The sequence below is a fragment of the Gigantopelta aegis genome, chromosome 4 (assembly GCF_016097555.1).
Source record: "Gigantopelta aegis isolate Gae_Host chromosome 4, Gae_host_genome, whole genome shotgun sequence".
NCBI lineage: Eukaryota > Metazoa > Mollusca > Gastropoda > Neomphalida > Peltospiridae > Gigantopelta > Gigantopelta aegis.
The window spans coordinates 100,705,276-100,726,818 of NC_054702.1; the positions used below are offsets into that span (position 1 = coordinate 100,705,276).

At 36.3% G+C, this 21,543-nt stretch overlaps 1 protein-coding gene across 1 annotated transcript in view; it reads left to right on the plus strand.

Annotated features, from left to right (window-relative positions):
• Positions 1 to 21,543, plus strand: part of LOC121370112 (usherin-like) — a 94,355-nt gene that overhangs the window by 11,551 nt on the left and 61,261 nt on the right. Inside the window, exons 3-13 of the mRNA XM_041495215.1 lie at positions 7,134 to 7,263; positions 9,736 to 9,799; positions 10,545 to 10,815; positions 12,239 to 12,426; positions 13,077 to 13,289; positions 16,524 to 16,617; positions 17,356 to 17,682; positions 18,740 to 18,935; positions 19,464 to 20,117; positions 20,558 to 20,744; positions 21,153 to 21,316. Of these exons, the coding sequence (XP_041351149.1) occupies positions 7,134 to 7,263; positions 9,736 to 9,799; positions 10,545 to 10,815; positions 12,239 to 12,426; positions 13,077 to 13,289; positions 16,524 to 16,617; positions 17,356 to 17,682; positions 18,740 to 18,935; positions 19,464 to 20,117; positions 20,558 to 20,744; positions 21,153 to 21,316 (2,488 nt within the window). The remainder of the gene's footprint in view (positions 1 to 7,133; positions 7,264 to 9,735; positions 9,800 to 10,544; positions 10,816 to 12,238; positions 12,427 to 13,076; positions 13,290 to 16,523; positions 16,618 to 17,355; positions 17,683 to 18,739; positions 18,936 to 19,463; positions 20,118 to 20,557; positions 20,745 to 21,152; positions 21,317 to 21,543) is intronic.

The window sequence follows — 21,543 nt, forward strand, 5'->3', positions numbered from 1 at the left end:
TCACCTGATAGTTATGTAATATAAACCCAGTACTTGCCTGATAGCTGTGTGATATTAACCCAGTACTTGCCTAATAGCTATGTGATATACACCCAGTAGTCACCTAATAACTATGTGATATAAACCCAGTTCTCACCTGATAGCTATGTGATATAAACCCTGTACTCACCTGATAGCTATGTAATATAAACCCAGTACTCACCTGATAGCTATGTGATATAAACCCAATACTCACCTGATAGCTGTGTGATATAAACCCAGTACTCGCCTGATAGCTATGTGATATAAACCCAATACTCACCTGATAGCTATGTGATATAAACCCAGTACTCACCTGATAGCTATGTGATATAAACCCAATACTCGCCTGATAGCTATGTGATATAAACCCAGTACTCACCGTATAGCTATGTGATATAAACCCAGTACTCACCGTATAGCTATGTGATATAAACCCAGTACTCACCTGATAGCTATGTGATATAATCCCAGTACTCACCGTATAGCTATGAGATATACACCCAGTACTCGCCTGATAGCTATGTGATATAATCCCGGTACTTACCTGATAGCTATGTGATATAAACCCAGTACTCACCTGATAGCTATGTGATATAAACCCAGTACTCACCTGATAACTATGTGATATACACCCAATACTCGCCTAATAGCTATGTGTTATACACCCAGTACTCACCTGATAGCTATGTGTTATACATCCAATACTCGCCTAATAGCTATGTGATATAAACCCAGTACTCACCTGATAACTATGTGATATAAACCCAGTACTCGCCTGATAGCTATGTGATATAAACCCAGTACTCGCCTGATAGCTATGTGATATAAACCCAGTACTCGCCTGATAGCTATGTGATATAAACCCAGTACTCACCTGATAGCTATGTGATATAAACCCAATACTCGCCTGATAGCTATGTGATATAAACCCAGTACTCACCTGATAGCTATGTGATATAAACCCAGTACTCACCTGATAGCTATGTGATATAAACCCTGTATTTGCCTGATAGCTGTATGATATCAGCCCAGTACCCACCAACATAGGCCTGATATAAACCCAGTATCCACCAACATAGGCCTGATAGCTATGCAATATAAACCCAGTATCCACCAACATAGGCCTGATAGCTATGCAATATAAACCCAGTATCCACCAACATAGGCCTGATAGCTATGCAATATAAACCCAGTACCCACCAACATAGGCCTAATAACTATGCCAATTTTTACTGATAAGCAGCTAGGAACTTTTATACAAAAAACAATTATAATCATTGTTACAAAATAATTTTCTTGAGTTTGTTTCCAACGAGTGTAGATTTATGAAATTTGATTTTGAAACTTGTATGACATTTTCAGTTAGTATCCTTAAATAGAGTTTTAAACATTCATAATGTCTTTAATGTATGCTCCATTGCTAGTATATGAAGATAGGATAATATCATACCTACACTTTTTGTAAACATTGAACTATCACAATTTAAAAAAAAAGGTGTCATGGGTCTTATTAAATCACACTTTGGACAAGTGCTAAACCACTCAGGTAACAACAGACACAGTTCATGAGTACATAGGTGTCTTAAGTTGGTTAAATTTAGAATCATTGTCAAAACCCATTGACCAGCTCTTTTTGAATATTACTTTGTGACTTTGTAAGTGGCAGGCAAGACACTTTGCTCCGTGATAGTCTTGTTAAGCTGACCTATTTGTAAACAAACACAACTCTATTCTATTGATAAATTCTGTAGTGATGTTTGTAGTGTTGTAAATTCTATAGCTGAATTCAGTTAGTACAAGCTGGAGTAAATGTAACTGAAACCAAGAGAATGACTGATTTACTGCAAGTATGTCTAACAATTATTAATTTGACTGGCATCTTTGACATGTATGAAGGGGCGGGATGTAGCCCAGTGGCAAAATGCTTAGATGATGCATGGTCAGTCTAGGATTGATCCCCATTGGTGGACCCAGTGCGTTATTTCTCATTCCTGTCAGTGCTCCACAACTGGTATAACAAAGGCCATGGTGTGTACTATCCTGTCTGAGGGATGCTGCATATAAACGAACACTTGGTGCTACTTGGAACAATTAGCTCATTGCATGGCTGCAGTAGGTTTCCTCTCTTATTATATGCATTGTTTTTAACCATATGTCTGACATCATATAATCATAATTAAAATGTGATGAGTGGATCATTAAATAAAACATTCCTTCCTTCCACATGTATATGTAATAATATTTATGGTATAAATAGATAAAGAAACTTGTATAACATACCCATAGTCAGCCTAATTCATTGATGAAGGGATGGGTGGTTTTTACAATAAAGTGGAACTTTTATCTTACACTCTTAGCCATAGTCTATTTGGTTATTTTTAAAAACATCAATCAATCAAACAAACTCAATCCACAAGGGACGAATTGACCGACCCCCATTCCACCCTGACTCCCTATACTGGCTATTGGCCTTTTATAAAAATTAAAAATAAAATTATTTAATGACACACTCAACACATTTTATTTATGGTTATATGGCATCAGACATATGGTTAAGTTTTATTTTTATATTTAACGACGCCGCTAGAGCACATTGATTTTTTATCTTATCATCGGCTATTGGACGTCAAACATATGATCATTCTGACACTATTTTTAGAGGAAACCCGCTGTCGCCACATAGGCTACTCTTTTATGACAGGCAGCAAGGGATCTTTTATTTGTGCTTCCCACAGGCAGGATAGCACAAACCATGGCCTTTGTTGAACCAGTTATGGATCACTGGTCGGTGCAAGTGGTTTACACCTACCCATTAAGCCTTGCGAAGCACTCACTCAGGGTTTGGAGTCGGTATCTGGATTAAAAATCCCATGCCTCGACTGGGATCCGAACCCAGTACCTACCAGCCTGTAGACCGATGGCCTGCCACAACGCCACCGAGGCCGGTTTACATATGGTTAAGGACCACACAGATACTGAGAGAGGAAACCCACTGTCTCCACTTCATGGACTACTCTTTTCTATTAGCAGCAAGGGATCTTTTATATGCACCATCTCACAGACAGGGTAGTACATACCATGGCCTTTGATATATATATCGATCCCACACTGACTGCGTATCGAGCAAGCGCTGTACCACTCCCCTTTTATAACACTGCATGGCCTTCTAATTCTGTTAAAAATTATTTTGTTTAATAACACCATTAGAGCACATTGGTTTATCAGTCATTAGCTATTGGATATCAAACATTGATAATTCTGTGACTTGTAATCTTAAAGGTGCATCGGCGCAGACCCTAGCTAGTTTCCGCTCGAAAAAATGGACACTAAGTTTAGTTAATCTAAAAACCTGCGGCACATTTGGATAAGCTTATAACAGAGATCTTTTAATGGGAAATTACCATCCAAAATTAGTCAAGACGATAACCATTACTTCTCAGACGAAAGTGTGTTTTTAGAATTATGAAAACTCCATTTTGGGGTATTGCAAATTCCTGGATGACCAGAATCACTTCAGGCATATGAAAATTAATATTCTAAATAAAAATGTAAGTACTTCTAATTTAAATTAACCAAAATGGCCTTAATAGTGGAAAACATGTTGTAGTGTTTAAAAACATGTTGTAGTGTTTAAAAACATGTTGTAGTGTTTAAAAACTAGGGAAACCCCTAGATTTTTCCATTAGCAGCAAGGGAAATTTTTATATGCACTTTCCCATAAACAAGACAGCTCATACCATGGCCGGTCATGGGGCACTGGGTGGGACAGGAAAACCCCAGTATATACTGTCTGCTTTTACTTGCAACTTTAATCCATAAAAATAACTATCCTACAACCTTGAGGGCAATAAACGTTGTTTCCACTGTCATTCACATAGGCCAAGTCTTCACAATTACTGTCCCATTGCACTCTAATGTGTTGTACCTCCATCCTTAATGTGATATGTGGTACTTTTTTAATTCAAAGAAATGAGAGAACCGCACTGTATTAGAAATATGCCTAGCTGTAATTATACTGTGTTAGAAATGTCAAGCTGTGATTATACTGTGTTAGAAATGTCAAGCTGTGATTATACTGTGTTAGAAATGTCAAGCTGTGATTATACTGTGTTAGAAATGTCAAGCTGTGATTATACTGTTAGAAATGTCAAGCTGTGATTATACTGTTAGAAATGTCAAGCTGTGATTATACTGTGTTAGAAATGTCAAGCTGTGATTATACTGTGTTAGAAATGTCAAGCTGTGATTATACTGTTAGAAATGTCAAGCTGTGATTATACTGTTAGAAATGTCAAGCTGTGATTATACTGTTAGAAATGTCAAGCTGTGATTATACTGTTAGAAATGTCAAGCTGTGATTATACTGTTAGAAATGTCAAGCTGTGATTATACTGTTAGAAATGTCAAGCTGTGATTATACTGTGTTAGAAATGTCAAGCTGTGATTATACTGTGTTAGAAATGTCAAGCTGTGATTATACTGTGTTAGAAATGTCAAGCTGTGATTATACTGTTAGAAATGTCAATCTGTGATTATACTGTTAGAAATGTCAAGCTGTGATTATACTGTGTTAGAAATGTCAAGCTGTGATTATACTGTGTTAGAAATCTCAAGCTGTGATTGTTTTATAAATGTCAAGCAGTGTGATAAATGCTCATAATCACTGACCTAAGTTACCAGTGTATTATACACATATATTAGACTTCTTTTGTAGATCTAGCCCCATATCTTTATATCAGTTATTTGTTTAAGACCTTTAGATTCTCCCCTACCCATAGTGTATACATACACAATTTAGGATAGCTCAGAAATCCTTAAAAGTGAATTTGTAGCTAAATTTTTTCGTTAGGAAAGGAATATTATGTTTAATGATATCTCTAACAAAAGTTAAGCTTATGGTTATTTTGTCTCTAACATGTGGTTGTTTTGAGTCTTGATCTGGAAAGTGAGAGAAGAAAATTGTTGTGATCACTTAGGCTATTCCTAACAGCAAAGATTATTTCATATGCATTTTACTACAGGCAGAATAGCACATTCAACAATATTTGATATACTACGTATTAGGGGTGTAACGATATACTCGAATATTCGGTGCACCGAACAGCGATCTGTATCGTAGTTGCATTCGTATTCGTCACTAGCTGAACCGAATACACGAATACTTATATATAATGTTTACTGTATAATTTTGGTTTCAAAATAAATACTTTTTTTTCCTTTCAGCAAAGCCTTTGTACTTGTGTAATGTGTATTCATGGATGTCAATACATATTCGTATTCGTCACCTCATATTCGTGATATGTATCGTATTCGCCACCATGTGTATTCGTGACACCCCTACTACGTATGGGTCGCTGGTTGGAACTGGAAAAACAACAGATGGGTAACCAATTGTATGACTTGATACACATCAGGTTGCAGCCAGTGTACCACAACTGGTATATCAAAGGCCATGGTATGTGCTATTCTGTCTGTAGGAAAGTGCATATAAAAGATCCCTTGCTGGTAATGGAAAAATGTAGCGGGTTTCCTCTAAGACTATATGTCAAAATTACCAAATGTTTGAAATCCAAACATCTCATCCCATTTTTGGTTGGAAATGGAGATACAGTCAAACTTTGATCACTCCACTTTCTATTTCTCGAAAACTTCGATCTCTTGATCTGAAGCGACAGTCCCGGCCGAGTTACTATACAAACTAGTAATAACGACCTTCTAAAAAACTTAAACTTTGAAAACTTGATAACCTCGATCTCTCAACCTAATTCTTTGGTCCCGCCATAAAGATTTAATAGAGTATGCACCTCTAAAACTCAACGCTTGTGGATTGATCAAACTGTCGTTGCCAATAGTATTTTAAAGATGAATGTATTGTCAATCATGTCAAACAAGCGAAGCGCACCTGTTTCGGGTGGTCTTGGATGTCGAGGATTAGGGTGATAATTACAGAATAATAGATCGCCGACTAAGCGGAACGAAATGATCCTATGTTTGGTAGTCGGTGTTCGTCCGCGGTGGAGAGCCTCGCTACGTAATACTTAATTACAGACACAGTTTGGTTAACTACAAAGAGCATTTGTAATAATTGTTAGCGCCATTTGTTTTTACTCTCAAAGGCATGAATCGTGTCAAACTTTAGCTTTTCTATTTATGTATCAGTTAATCTTTATCAATTACCAGTCATTTAGTTATGTTAAAAATTGATACATCACAGATCGAGCAATCTGGGGAAGGACCCGGTAATGTGGGGTTTGCCAGATCGGTTTTAAAAAGTTCTGCTTTCTTGTCATCCAAGCAATCATGCATAGGGCCCAGAAATGGAGGGTAGGTGGCCAGATTGGAGAAAGAAAGTAGAGGTGCGAAGCATAAATAATTCAGTGTTTTATTTGTTAGTTACGTTCCGCCATGTTTTGACATCTGTAAAATGCGCCTTTACTTTTTGTTATATATATATATATGTAAATGCCTTCTTTTTTCGTTTTGTTTCTGTCAATAAATACATGTATGCCCAAGTATATATTTCAAATTCATCCATTTGATCCTTTTTCTTTATTTACTTACTTTTACAATATACACAAAATGAATGTATGACAGGCATCGAAAATGCCAACAGCTTGGGTGAGATGAGATGAGGTGGCATGGAGTGAGGTAACTGATATATTAATTCGCCTTTCAACTGGGGATGCATAGTTCTTAGAGTTCAGAGGTAGGCAGCGAAGCGCACGCTTCTTACAATATTAAGTGAAATAAACAGCTGCAATGCAGTTTCAAATTTGAACTCTTATATATTAATTTCGAAAACTCAAACTCCTTGAAACTCGAACTATTTCCTCGTCCCCTTCAAGATCGAGTTATCGAAGTTTGACTGTACTTAGATGTTTAGTGAAAGTGACTATAACATCAATGACTCATAAGTGATGTGCAGGCATATGAATTACCAAATGTTTAATATCCGATACATGTAGCTGATGACTAATTAATATGCCCTGGTGTCATTAAACAAAGCAAACATTAACCTTTACCTTTGTTTGACACCCTATAGTCGATATATATTTTTGGTGCTGAGGCATCATTAAACATTCATTCATTCATTGTTTTTTTTAATATTTTAGGTTTACAACACATCTGTAAGTTTCTTCATAAATGGCACTGGTCCTGGATTCTCGGCAGCAAGGACATTTACACTGGTCAGCCAGGTACAGGATGTGTCAGGTCACTTCCGCATCGGTCAGAACACTGGTGGTAAGTAGCACACTGTACTTGGAAGTTTAATCACAGTTTTTAATCCCATTGCTGAGGTCACTCATGTGACTGATCTTGCAGTTTCAATAAATATACTGTCTACTGAGGTCACTCATGTGACTGATCTTGCAGTTTCAATAAATACACTGGTCAGCTGAGGTCACTCACATGACTGATCTTGCAGTTTCAATAAATACACTGTCTACTGAGGTCACTCATGTGACTGATCTTGCAGTTTCAATAAATACACTGGTCAGCTGAGGTCACTCACATGACTGATCTTGCAGTTTCAATAAATACACTGTCTACTGAGGTCACTCACGTGACTGATCTTGCAGTTTCAATAAATACACTGTCTACTGAGGTCACTCACGTGACTGATCTTGCAGTTTCAATAAATACACTGGTCAGCTGAGGTCACTCACATGACTGATCTTGCAGTTTCAATAAATACACTGGTCAGCTGAGGTCACTCATGTGACTGATCTTGCAGTTTCAATAAATACACTGGTCAGCTGAGGTCACTCATGTGACTGATCTTGCAGTTTCAATAAATACACCGGTCAGCTGAAGTCACTCATGTGACTGATCTTGCAGTTTCAATAAATACACTGGTCAGCTGAGGTCACTCATGTGACTGATCTTGCAGTTCAATAAATACACTGGTCAGCTGAAGTCACTCATGTGACTGATCTTGCAGTTTCAATAAATACACTGGTCAGCTGAAGTCACTCATGTGACTGATCTTGCAGTTTCAATAAATACACTGGTCAGCTGAGGTCACTCATGTGACTGATCTTGCAGTTTCAATAAATACACTGGTCAGCTGAGGTCACTCATGTGACTGATCTTGCAGTTTCAATAAATACACTGTCTGCTGAGGTCACTCATGTGACTGATCTTGCAGTTCAATAAATACACTGGTCAGCTGAAGTCGCCCTAGTAATTGAACTTGCAGTCATGTACTTTATTCATATCCATACCTATGTTTAACTATAGTTAATTATCATATGATGTCTATACACTGTAGTTCTCCTATTTACATGTATATTCAAGCACTGGGTGCAGTTGTATGACTTGTACATGTATCCCTGTGTAACACTCTTACATCAGCTACAACTGCACCCCTTTTTATGCCAAAGATTAACTGTATTAAAGGTACACTGTTGTTCTCGTGTGATTATAAATCCCTTTTTTTTTTAAAACCCACCTATTAAAAAAAAATCCTAAACATTACACACTTGCACGCATATTTTCAGTTCTGTATGTGTATACAGGAAACATTTTGTTGAGTATTGTGATGTGATTTACTATGCAACTTTCAGAGACCACTGCATAATTCTGCAGAATTCTAAATGTTAAATCGTAGTTGCTAATAAATTTTCAGTCAATTAAAGCCGCACACCCTAGTTCCATCCAGCGAAAATAAATTATAATTTGGTTAATCTACAAACCTGTAACACACTTAGATCACGTTTTTATCAAATGGAGTGAAAAAGCAGGTTTTATATCGATAAATACCATGGGAATCCTCATGTCCCAATTGCTTGAAATAATTTTGAAAGTTAGTATTCTGATGTCACCGGTAGAAGCACAACAATGCCTATGTCACGACAAATTTCACAGACTTGGGGTGCGTTCGTTTCACCTCTCCTGGACATGTTCCAACTGTTCTGTCCTGGTTGCATCCCCTCTCCAGATATCGTAAGACTTAGCAAAATTATTGGTTTTAAGGGTTTGTAACGTTTTGTATTGAGACACTTACTTGTCTGAACTTTATTTTTACTGAAAATGTTCACAAACTGTGAAGAAAAATCTCACAAATGAACAACAACAAATCGGATGTTGATTGCGCGAACCGTGCACGAGAAAACAAACCGAACCAAAATGATAACGGTCACGTGATATACCAATGTCTGTGACATTAAAAATAGATTGGACCTCGCTTGCTTAACGGTTTTTTCTCGACAACACGTTTTGTGAAAAAATTGAAAAAATGCATTTCGTGGTTTTACAAACATCAGGATTACCAAAAAGCACTTCAGGTGAATGGAAATGTGTATTCTAAATAATAAAATGTAAGTAAAGTGCAATTTTATTTGTGAAAAATGGGGTTTAATAGCAAAAAACAACGCCGTAATGGTTAACAAATAAACGTAACTAGGGTGTGTCCCTTTAACATCAGTTCCTAATAAAAAAATTGAAAACAAAATATCCCCTGGTATATTATGTAAATTCTGTCTAAACATCTATTAAATGTTTTTATTATGCTAGCAAAACTTAATTTTATGTTTTATCTCTACTGTTTCTCTATTTCCAAGTCTGTGCCATAAGTGTTAATTAATTTTCAGAAAAAGAACCCTATATTACATTTCATCCAGTAAATTACATTTATTTATCCTATACATGTATTTTGTATTATTTTACATTGTCATCCATATCAGTTAAATACCTGTACTGGTTTTGTTTCAGGTACATCACAGTTTATTGGAAAACTTCAAAACTTCCGTTTCTTTTCATCAGCTCTAACCAACAGGTAATGGTTTCATTTAGCAATGGCTTATGAAATAAAAACCTGAATTGATTACCATATTATAAACATTAAATTTGTATTTTAAATTTGTTCTCTCATTAGGTTTTTTCGGTGGAAAAGTGCATATAAAAGATCCCTAGCTGCTAATGTGAAAAATGTAGCGGGTTTCCTCTGTGCTCTAGTGGTGTTGTTAAATAAAACAAACTTTAACTATGGATGAGTTGATATAAAACATCCCATGATGATATTCAATAGGACTTATGCAGTGTCATCTGGGTTCTACTCTTGCACACCAAACAGTCAAAGTTTAAAATGTGCTGAGGTGTCGTTAAACAAATATTCTATTCCTTTCATTGTTACCTAAGGAAAACAGTTTGTTTTGTTTAATGACACCACTAGAGCACATTGATTTATTAATCATCGGCTGTTGGATATCAAGCATTTGGTAATTCTGACATATAGTCTTAGAGAGGAAACCCACTACATTTTTCATTAGTAGTAACAGATTTAAATGCACCATCCCACAGACAGAATAGCACATACCACGGTCTTTGATATACCAGTCATGGTATACTGGCTGGAATGAGAAATATATACTAAGGAGTGAATGATGTAAATGTTTGTTGTGATTTCATAGATATATCACATATTTTACAATATATTCTTTAGATTCCGTCTTTTATATAAGTTTTGCATGTAATAATAGTTTTATTATTTTGCCTTTTAATATTCTCCTTTGTGATTACAGAGAAGTTGCACAGGTATATTCAGGTGTTTTTCCTGAGGTGAGGATTCAGTCTGACTGTCGCTGTCCCGAGAGTCACCCCCGCATCAAGGCTCAGAGCTCGCACTACTGCATTGCCAACGGCGTGCCAGACAACGCTGGCAGTGACGTGCTGCGGTTCAACAAAGAGTCCCACCCCTTGGAATACGCCAATGATGGTGACAGTAACAGTATCTGGGTGTCCAAGTTTGTTGACCGACTCAACATAACCATTGACCTGGGGGACGAGTTTCAGGTTTGAACTTACAGAAATATTCTCTTTTTCGGTGGAAGGTGTTTGTGTGTGTAAATTTATAATAATGATATTTCATTTCATTTCAACTAATTTTTGTGCTTATATCCAATTAAGGTTCAAGCTCACTGTCCTGGGAACACACAGCTATCTGGGCTGTCTGTCCAGGACAGTGGGTTAGATGTTAGTGGTAAGCGAGAAAGAAGAGGGTGTAGTGGTTTTACACCTACCTACTGAGTTGTTAAAATTCGCTCTGGGTGGGAGCCGGTACTGGGCTGCGAACCCTGTATCTACCAGCCTCCGATGGCTTAACCACAACACCACCGAGGCCAATTAATAATAATGACTAAAGGTGATGCCACATGATATGAGTGCCTCATATGAGAATACTCATGAGAATAACCAATTGCAAAGCAACTGATGAAATTGTAATATCTGTCTTGTCAATCGGCTATTCTCGTGGCTATTCTATGTACTAATTGTATCTTCTGACATTTTTGCACAGCCAGCCTACTTATATTAATTATTGATTATGCATTACATTAAAATATGGCTTCATAAACTTTAGCATCAGGAAATATTAGGAATTTTTATGGAGATTTTAAGAACACATATTTCAGATCAGTAGATAGAATACTTTTTATTTAAATAATCAAAGAAAAATATCAGGTTAAATAAATTAACCAGTGTGTGATTGTGCATTAAAAAAACAAAGACCAGTAGTCTAATATGTCATAAGACCTTTTCAGTCAGTTCAGTATGTTTTTATTTTTAGATGGTTATTAAGACAAAAAACATCTTTTTATTTGGCTCTGATATTGATAGACCTATTAACACTGAGTCTATAATGTCATTGAAATATACTTGACTGTTTAATATAGCTGGATTTGTACCCTGTTTATCTGGAATGGTTGTCATAATGTGGCATGTGGATATTTAATAGAGGTCAAATATACTATAGTGAATGATTTGGGAAATTAGTATGGTGACTGCTTAAGACAGGTAGCTGTTTATTAAAGGTCAGTTAGTAATATATTAGATCATTTGGGAGAATAATAGGATAGCCTCTTAACACAGGTGGCTCTTTAATAAAAACTGTTGGTTGAATAGGTTCAACTAATTAATAATAAATAGGCTACATGAACTGACAGTAATGTTATTAGATCCCTACTGGTGCAACTGATGGGGACTATAGGATTTGCCTCCATCTGTATGTCTATCTGCCTGTCTAACATATAGTTCTCCAGATTTTATTTTGCATAGCTTTAAGATATTGAGCTGAAATTTTGTGCTTAGCTTTCATTGGATTTGCCCATTTTTGAAAAGAGTCATGACCCTTGAACTTAAGAGATATGAAAATGTTTTGCGACTGGTATGGGACATGTAATGGTTTAACAATACTCTCAGAATGCTTGTTTTATTTCAGGTGTTTCTGGTGATTCTCCAGTTCTATGGACCCCAGCCTAAAGCTGTGATAGTTGAGAGGCAGTACCAGGGCTCTAGTACCTGGGAAACATGGCAGCTGTATGCTGACGACTGCAAGACTTACTTCAACATCACCAACAATGGCCCACTTCCCACACCATCATCTTACAACTGTCTCCAGTTCAGAACGTAAGGAAAGTTTATACATAGTACCATAAATACAAAACTGTTAATTGTTTCATTGATTTTTTGCAACATATTTTATTGCTTTTTAAAAGAACAAATGGATTAGGCACAAGTTATACAACTTACTAGTCCTTTTCCATAATACATACATGTTACAACAGTAATATATTTTTGCAATTTTATTATTGAAAGAGGGAAAGAAAGAAAGAATAAAGGAAAAAGAGAAAAGACACAATAAAGTAATTAATTGTTTCAAACACATTACAATAGATGGTCTATTCCAAATATAATGGACATTCTCCCACTTTTTGAGTTAAAATGTTAAAGGCAATTTTAACACTGATATTGTGCAACGATGAAAAAATAATTGGCTTTTATGTTTTAAATGAAGTTCAGTATATATACCCTTTTTAACTTGGATATTGATTGTATAATCCTTTAAAATTTTACACACACTAAAATTACATTTGATCAAGAGATGATGATGATGGTAGTGGTGATTATGATAATGATGGTGGTGATTATGATGATGATGATGGTGGTGGTGATGATGAAGATGTTCATGATGATGGTGATGATCTGGTGTACATGATGATGATAATCATGATGATAATTATGATGACAGTGACAATAATATAATTATTTCTCTTCAGTCAAAATGTTCCATACTCCAAAGGTAACATCACATTTAATCTTCTTGCCCCTGAGCCTGTTGCACGTCCTGGGCACAGTGATTTCTACAACACACCAGAGCTTTTCCAGTTTGTGAAGGCGACCAAGATCAGACTCCAGTTCATTGACCATTTCTATGTGAAAAATGCAAGACATAAATACTATGGACTGTACGAATATATCATTAGTGGAAGGTAAGATTTATTTGATAATTGTTTATGAATTTTATTGAATGTGTCTGAAAGTTTTGTGAATAATTCTATACCAGCCAGAATTTAAAATAAGATAGTTTTGATATTACACATCTATAAAATATTCTTCTTACACACCCATTGGTGAGAACACCATGCATTATTTTTGGTTACACATGATTGTTAACACATGTACGTGTGTTAATAATTTCAAGACATACGACTGGCTGCTCCTAGGTGATGACCATACTACCAATGAAACACTACATGATGGAAATTTATTAGACTGTGACGTATAGTTAATCTGGCATAACTTTTAGTCAAATTTTTTTTTTTCGAGGATATGTAAGAAATAGAATAATACATTCGTATTTGCTTTTTAGATACATTTTAAAACGAATCGTTGTGAGATACCGGTAAATGGTATCTAACGGCCACTCATGTATTATTCTCTATTTATTGTTTGGTGAAACTGACAACCTCAATGTATCAGAAGAATTTGAAGGTTTTTGCTGTCTTTAAAAACAGTTTGTTAATATTTAAAAAGTTATTTGTTATTACTTGTTTATACATACATACTCAATCAAAACTTTGAGAAGAAATTAATTTTAATGTCTTGATGTTTGAATCTTCCATAAAGTATTGATATATACTACTTACCTTATAACTTGTACTGACTTTTTTTACATTCTGATGTTTCAGACTTATTTGATTTTATTTAGTTCAAGTATTGAAATTTTTGCTAAATATTTTTTGTTGAATATATTTATTAAATTATACACTTTTTTATATATATATTTTTTGTCACAGTAGCAACATTATAATGTAAAAGTTAAAGAGAGAATAACTAGTTAATGAAATCGGATATCTGCTTTATCCTGTGAAGGTAAGAATGGGAAATTCCATGAGGGAAAAGCTATTATTTCTGTTATTTCTTCCACATTGTACGATGACCTAGAGGACAAATGAGCAATTTTGTAATGTAGCTATGCATGTGACATCATATGAGTGACGTCAAAAGTCATAATCTGCTAGTATACGTTTATGACTTTGCTTTGATCAGTTATCATAATCTGTCAATAGAAACAGTAGTTGCAGGATAAATTAAAATGATTTCTATTTCATAATAATGTGTATATCTAGCTGTAATTTTATAAACAATTATAAATATTATTTATTTTTAAGCCACTGAGTTTGATGTACTGATCTCAGTATTACGTTCTACTTCCAAATGTCTTTGTATTCCTTGCCCACATGCTAAGTGGTGTGGTTTAGTTTACCATATGACACCAAGTTATTTCACTGAATCACAGCCGTACAATATGTCAATGTATAGATCTACTGGAACAGCTTGCAACTTTTCATTGGCCTTTTAGTCATAAAGAATGTGTCAAATGTACTGACTTTATTAAAATAATTGTATTATAGATTTTTATTTCAGATCAGGTACTATATGTATATATACAGAGTAGAATGTGTATACCAACTTGAATTGATTATTTATTTTTAAATGACTGAAGTTACAGGTATATAGCATGGTTATGTTGACATAGACAGCATGATCTTTTAAAAACAGTAACATTACTTCACTGAAATGCATACAGGAATGCATTCTTACCATGGTTGCTCCAACATAGTAATCATACACTTACCTTTGTTTGACATCCAATAGTAGCCAATGTGTATTGTTGTGTTGAGGTGTCATTAAACATTCATTCATTCATTCATTCATTCATTCATTCCAACATATCAACATGGCTCGAATTTAAGAATTTGTTACCTCTGGTAAGTTTGAAATATTTTTGCCATAGGCAAAATGCTAACATACCGACGGCAATTTTAAACCAGTTACTTTGGCAACAAATGTAAAAATCAAGAAAAAATCCATTCAACCAGCGACAATAATATTTGTCCATCGGCAAAAACCTGCAATCTGTCAATCACCTGGCCGATGGCAATTCATATCACAACTAAGGCAATTATTATTAAAAATGGCAATTGCCGTCGTGCCATCATTAAGTTCAAGCCCTGTATTAAATTATAGAGACATGTCGTTATAATAAAATGCAGTATTTGTTTAAATGCACTGCATTATATTATTTAATGTGCATTGATTAAATGACAAATATCAGGATTTTTGAAAGATGCATGTTAAGTAGACAGGACTGCACATACCATTGTTTTATAAGTTCCTGACTTGGAGGACTGGATGGAATGGGGAAAATATCAAAGTTTTTTTTTAAGCCAGAAGACATTTACAAGCTGTTCAAAAATATTGATCATGGTAAAATCAAGTTAATGTGTTTTTGTTTGCTTTGTGTGTGACTATGCATATGTTTTGGTGATTTTACTTCACCACATGCTTCTGTATATAGTCAGCTGGTAATTAATTTATTCCTGAGTACGTTATTTTGTTAAAAGAAATTCATTGTTTAGTGTAGGCCCTATTTGCAAACGTTAATGTTGAATATTAGCAAATTCAATGAGGCTGTTATGACTTTTTATGCTTCTAAAATCAATAAATCACAAAATAGGATCTGAATGTAATACACAGATTTGTATAAAATACTAGTGTCTGTATTATCTCATGTCCTTTTGAAATTTATAATTATAACAAATTAATAATGCCATATTTTATAAGTAATTTTCGTTATTTATAGTTTTTCAGATTATTATTTATTTTAATAATTAAAACATTTCATATTTTTATTTTCTGAATTGAACTACAGGGAACTATAGGGTTTGTCTCTGTCTGTCTGTCTGTCTGTGTCTGCCTGCCTGCCTGCCTGCCTGCCTGCCTGTCTGTCTGTCTGTCTGTCTGTCTGTCTGACTGTCTGACTGTCTGACTGTCTGCCTGCATGCCTGCCTGTCTGCTGTCTGTCTGTATGCTGTCTGTCTGTCTGTCCTTCTGTCTTCCTGTGTCTGTCTGTCTGTGTCTGTCTCTATGTCTGTGTCTGTCTGTCTGTATTTCTGTGTCTGCTGTCTGTCTTTCTGTCTGTCAATCCAAATGTTTGTATGTCCCACATATACAATAGTTTGTTTTACTTTTTTCCCTCACAATGCTCATGATAGTGAGGTGAAATTTTGTTTGTAGCTTTACAACGTACAGTTAAAGATCAACTTTCACTTTTATGACTCTTGAACATAGGAGATATGGAAATGTGTTGGGCCCATTAGGGGACATGTATTGCTTTAGCAGCACTCTCAGAATGCTTGTTTATATAACTTTGTTTGCAGGTGTAACTGTCATGGACATGCTAAAGATTGCCAGAGAGCAGTGTTACCTTACGTGTGTGCTTGTACCCCAGCCAGTCACACACGGGGAAGACTGGTAAATATGTATTAATTAATTATGCAGAGATTTAATATAGCTTCTTTTCATAATATGTGCTGAACACAGAGGCATAACAGAGTTTTGGACTCCATTTAAGACATTTTATACTAAATCTATTACCCATATACAGGTATGTATGACCTTCATAACCAAAATTCTTGTTGATATAGATGGATGGATGGATGGATTGTTTAACGTGCACATTCAGAGCAAGCTGTGGTAGTGCACACTTGTCCTGGGCACAGGTACCAGCCTCAGCCGGTTTCTCTGTCCAGGACTTGTTGATATCTTGGCATAAAGATTTAACAGTGATGCCAAGTATGTCACATCATTGGTTCTGCTTTGTCATTCATTACTTTACTATAAATATCCATGTTTCTGTTATATTGTGTTAAGTTTAAATATCCACTATTTTTTTTAAACAGACACTTTAAAATATATTTACTGATGGAAAGAAATATGAGATCACACCAACGCTAACAACAAAGAATGACAGCAACCAAAACCTCTTACAGTCAAAAAATGAACCGTGCTACTGGCAGCCATTCCTACATTATAGACACTCAATCACATATTTTCTTCCTGATATATTATGATCCTAATAATGAATTAAATATGGTCTACCATATTTTTCCCTCAGTTTATTTTAAAAAAATGCATATATGATATAATACATTCACCAAATTTACACTGAGTATATCACCACTGTATTAACTATAATCAATTTTACTTCAGTGTGATGAATGTGAACCTCTGTTCAACAACAAGCCATTCCGTCGTGGTGACCAAGTCAAGGACTACAACTGTCAGCCCTGTGAATGCTACGGACACGCAGACAGCTGTGTGTATGACCCATCCCTCGACCCATTCCCTAAAGACTTTGACCGGGGTGGTGGCGGAAAGTGTGTTGACTGCAAGCACAACACGACCGGCCGGTTCTGCGATGTCTGTGTAGACTTCTTGTACCGACCAGAAGGCCGGAGTTATCACGCACTCGATGTTTGTCTCCCTTGTCATTGTAATGATGCTGGTGTCAAGGGCAATGACATGAATTGTAATAAGGTTTGCGGTTTTTCTTTCTGGTTAAACCATTTTAGTGTTAATTTTTAGATGGATAGCTGTAACTTCATACCTCATCGTTTAGGGGAACTATCACTCTCGCTCTCCATCACTCCCCTAAAACTAGTTTCAGAAGAGTCATTTTAAACTCCCTTTAAGCAGTGTTCTCACGTGATTTGTCAAACCAGCATAAAAAATAAGACATGTTCTAATCAGTATGACTCAGATACGACTTGTTGTATAAGACTGATGTTGTTCCAATTTAGGTGTTGTCATAGTACGATTCAGTTGGATGCGACAAGTCGGTACAACTAATCACATAATGAAAACGTCACTTTAACATGTGAATTTGTGTTGTATCAGTATCCTGGTATGTTTAATGGCTCCCCATAATCTAAGTTAGGGGAGCAGTTATCACTATCATCAATCTGTTTTCATGGTGAGATCTACGTAACCCAGTTACATCTCAGGGTCCTAATTCACAAAGCTCTCTTAGACAACAAAGCATCCTTTTTACAAGTCTTTTAGCATTGCACTGCCATATCGCAAAGTTGCGAGAGTTTCGTGATTTAAGGGTGGTATATGGTCTAACAGGTTTTGTGCTGATATTTAGGGAACATACAGTTCAAATTTTTTTTATGTGATTAAGGATCAAGTTTACAAACATTATAAGTCTAGTTTTGCACATGTAATTATATTTTCTGTTTGAAACAGGTAAATCCCCCCCCCAAATCATATGTTTTCTGTTTGAAATAGATGCTAAAAACATCTATTATTTACGATTATATGGCATCAGACATATGGTTAAGGACCACACAGATATTGAGAGAGGAAACCCGCTGGTGCCATTTCATGGGCTACTCTTTTTGATTAGCAGCAAGGGATCTTTTATATGCATCATCTCATACATGTATTTACAATCCTTAAACACCAGCGTTCAACGGGATTTGTAAATTCGACCCAAGATGTTTAGTAAAATAGGCTCTAGATATATATAACCACCACCAATAAATACACTGAGAAACCTGCTTCAACACAGTGATTTCTTTGTTGTTTGTAGGAGGGAGGCCAGTGTAGTTGTAAGGTGTTGGCTGCAGGTCGACGTTGTGACAGCTGTAGAACGGGCTACTACAACCTGACGTCCACCAACCCAGTCGGGTGTGACTCCTGTCTCTGTCACACCCCGGGGACCGAGGGATCCAATGTGTCGTGTGATCTCAAAACGGGGCAATGCAAATGCAAGAAAAATGTCAGAGGTGAGTAGCTGCATGGCAGTATAAATGTAAAATACAGGCACGTGTGCAGGAATTTTAGCAGGGGTTTCTAGACTGTAGCAAGCAAAGTTTATAGGTGGGTCGAGACATGCTTCCTTGAAAAATGTATTAAAACAAAAAAAATTATTTGAGCATACGGAGGGGGGAGGGAGGGGTTGACTTCCAAAACCCTACCTCTGAACTTCATATTAATTTAGTTTTTAGAAATATGTTGAATATGATATTCCTCAGGTCTTGCAAACATATCTAAATTCTATAGCTCAACACAATCTGATGTATGCCAACTACTAGCAGTAAATTGTGATGTGCTGAAAACTTTGTGAGAAAGTCAAAACCTCAATCAAAACTGTAATTTTGAAGTTAATTTTCACCAAACCTATCTGCTGGATGATTACCTGGTTTGTCTTTCAAATCAATTTAAAGCAAAATATACAAATGTAGGCCTATTCCTTACTATGTGCATATTTCATATTACTGAACATTTATTACAACAATATTATGTATTTCTAGGTATTCGATGCAAGTTCTGTGGTTATGGGTTTTACCACCTAGACTCAACAAATCCACTAGGCTGTACTCCCTGCGACTGCGACCCTATTGGATCCACCGGCATGTTCTGTGACCCTAAGACTGGTGAATGTAACTGCAAAGACAACGTCTTCAGCCAGAAATGCAACCAATGCAGGGACAAGTTCTACAACTTCAGTGCTGGCTGTCTAGCATGTCCATGTTCTGCAGCCGGCACGGAACCCAACACTGTGTGTAACAAAGAAACAGGACAGTGTTTCTGCAAAGCCAACACCGAGGGCATCAACTGTGACCAGTGCAAAAATGGGTCCTACAGCTTGGGAAGCTCTCCGGAATTCGGCTGCGAGAAATGCATCTGTGATCCAAGAGGAACACTCAGTGATGTGGCTCGCTGTAACAAAATGACCGGGAGCTGTCTGTGTAAGAATCAGGTCAGGGGCCGGAGGTGCAACCAGTGCAAGCAGGATTCCTGGGGTCTGGACGCCAACAATCCTCTTGGATGTAAGCTGTGTAATTGCAGTCTGTCTGGAACCGTTTCCAGTAAAGGTGCCAATGAGCCGTCCTGTAACCAGAACACCGGTGAATGTGCCTGTCTGTCCAATAGGATTAGCAGGGACTGCAGTGATTGTGAAGCAGGTAAGATCCTTTTTGCTTCTTTTTGTCATCTTTATATGGTTGTGGATAAGAATATAGCTTAGTGAAAGAACACCCATCTGAGGTTTGATGAGTTATAGGATAAATTCTCATCAGTGGTATAACATTGGGTTTTTGCCCAGTTTCAGTCAGTACTCAATGACCAGGGTAATATCTAGCAATGTGGAGGAGCAGTTCTTCCTAGATAATGCTATATTAAAGTGTCCCCATTCCTTTTTACCCCTCCTCCGTGTTATTATTGACTGATTACTGGTATGTGCCACCTTCAAGAAAGGACATGTATTTAAAAGACATCTTGTCGCTGATTGGAAGGTGTAACCAATGTAGAAGTGTCTTTGTTTACCATAAAGCAAAATGTGTTTGATGTCTAATAGCTGTAGAGATTTCATTTAACATTCATGTCCTCTTTTTTTTATTTCTAGGATTTTACATATCACTTGAGGGTGGCTGTAAACCATGTGATTGTCACCCAGAAGGGACTTTGCCTGGAACTTCTTGTAACTCTCTCACTGGGCAATGTGAATGCAGGGGAGGTAACTCTGGTGTGACAGGACGTGGATGTTCGGAATGTTTGCCTGCGTATTACAACTTTGACAGCAGAACAGGATTGTAAGCTAATATTTACAAATAAATACATTGTCTAAAAGTGAATTTATACAAGATGGTGTTAATTATAATAACTAATATGACTACTAAACTAGAAAAAAGATCATTCATGCAAAATAATTGTTTAGACAAGTACATATAAATGTTATCTTATTAACTGTAAGGAGTATGTTGTAGCATAATATATACAGGTGCAGATTCAGGATTGTTTTACATGGGTAAGGGTCTTCATGCAACTATTTAAATGAAAATTATATTAGTGGTGAATGCACATTATAATAAGTGGATTTTTATTTTATTTTATTGTGATCCCCCGTGATCAGCACCTGATAATCTCAAATAGTAGCTGATTAACCATTGTTAAAGGTATTTTTAAACAAACATTCTTTTCCTTTCTTTCATACCTAACAGATGCACACCATGCCAGTGCAATGAGGCTGGAAGTTTGAACAACACGTGTAGCCCAATAACTGGCATGTGTTTCTGTAAGCAGTTTGTCATAGGAAAACAGTGCAACATGTGTGTGAATGGGTCCAGTAGTCTGGACGCCAACAACCCTTTTGGATGCAGCAAAGGTGAACTTCATGTGCATTAACATTTATAATAAATGGTTAAATTTGAGCAAGTTCAGGCATACATAATTGGGGGGGGGGGGGGGGGGGGGGGGGGTAGTGGTGGTGGCAGTCCTCCAGAAAAATACAAAAAGTGCCTTTTTTATTTTAAAAGTATTCTTTTTTGTCAAGCTGTTGAAGACCATATATATGCTGTCCAGTTTAAAAGAAAAAAGGTTATTTGTACCACG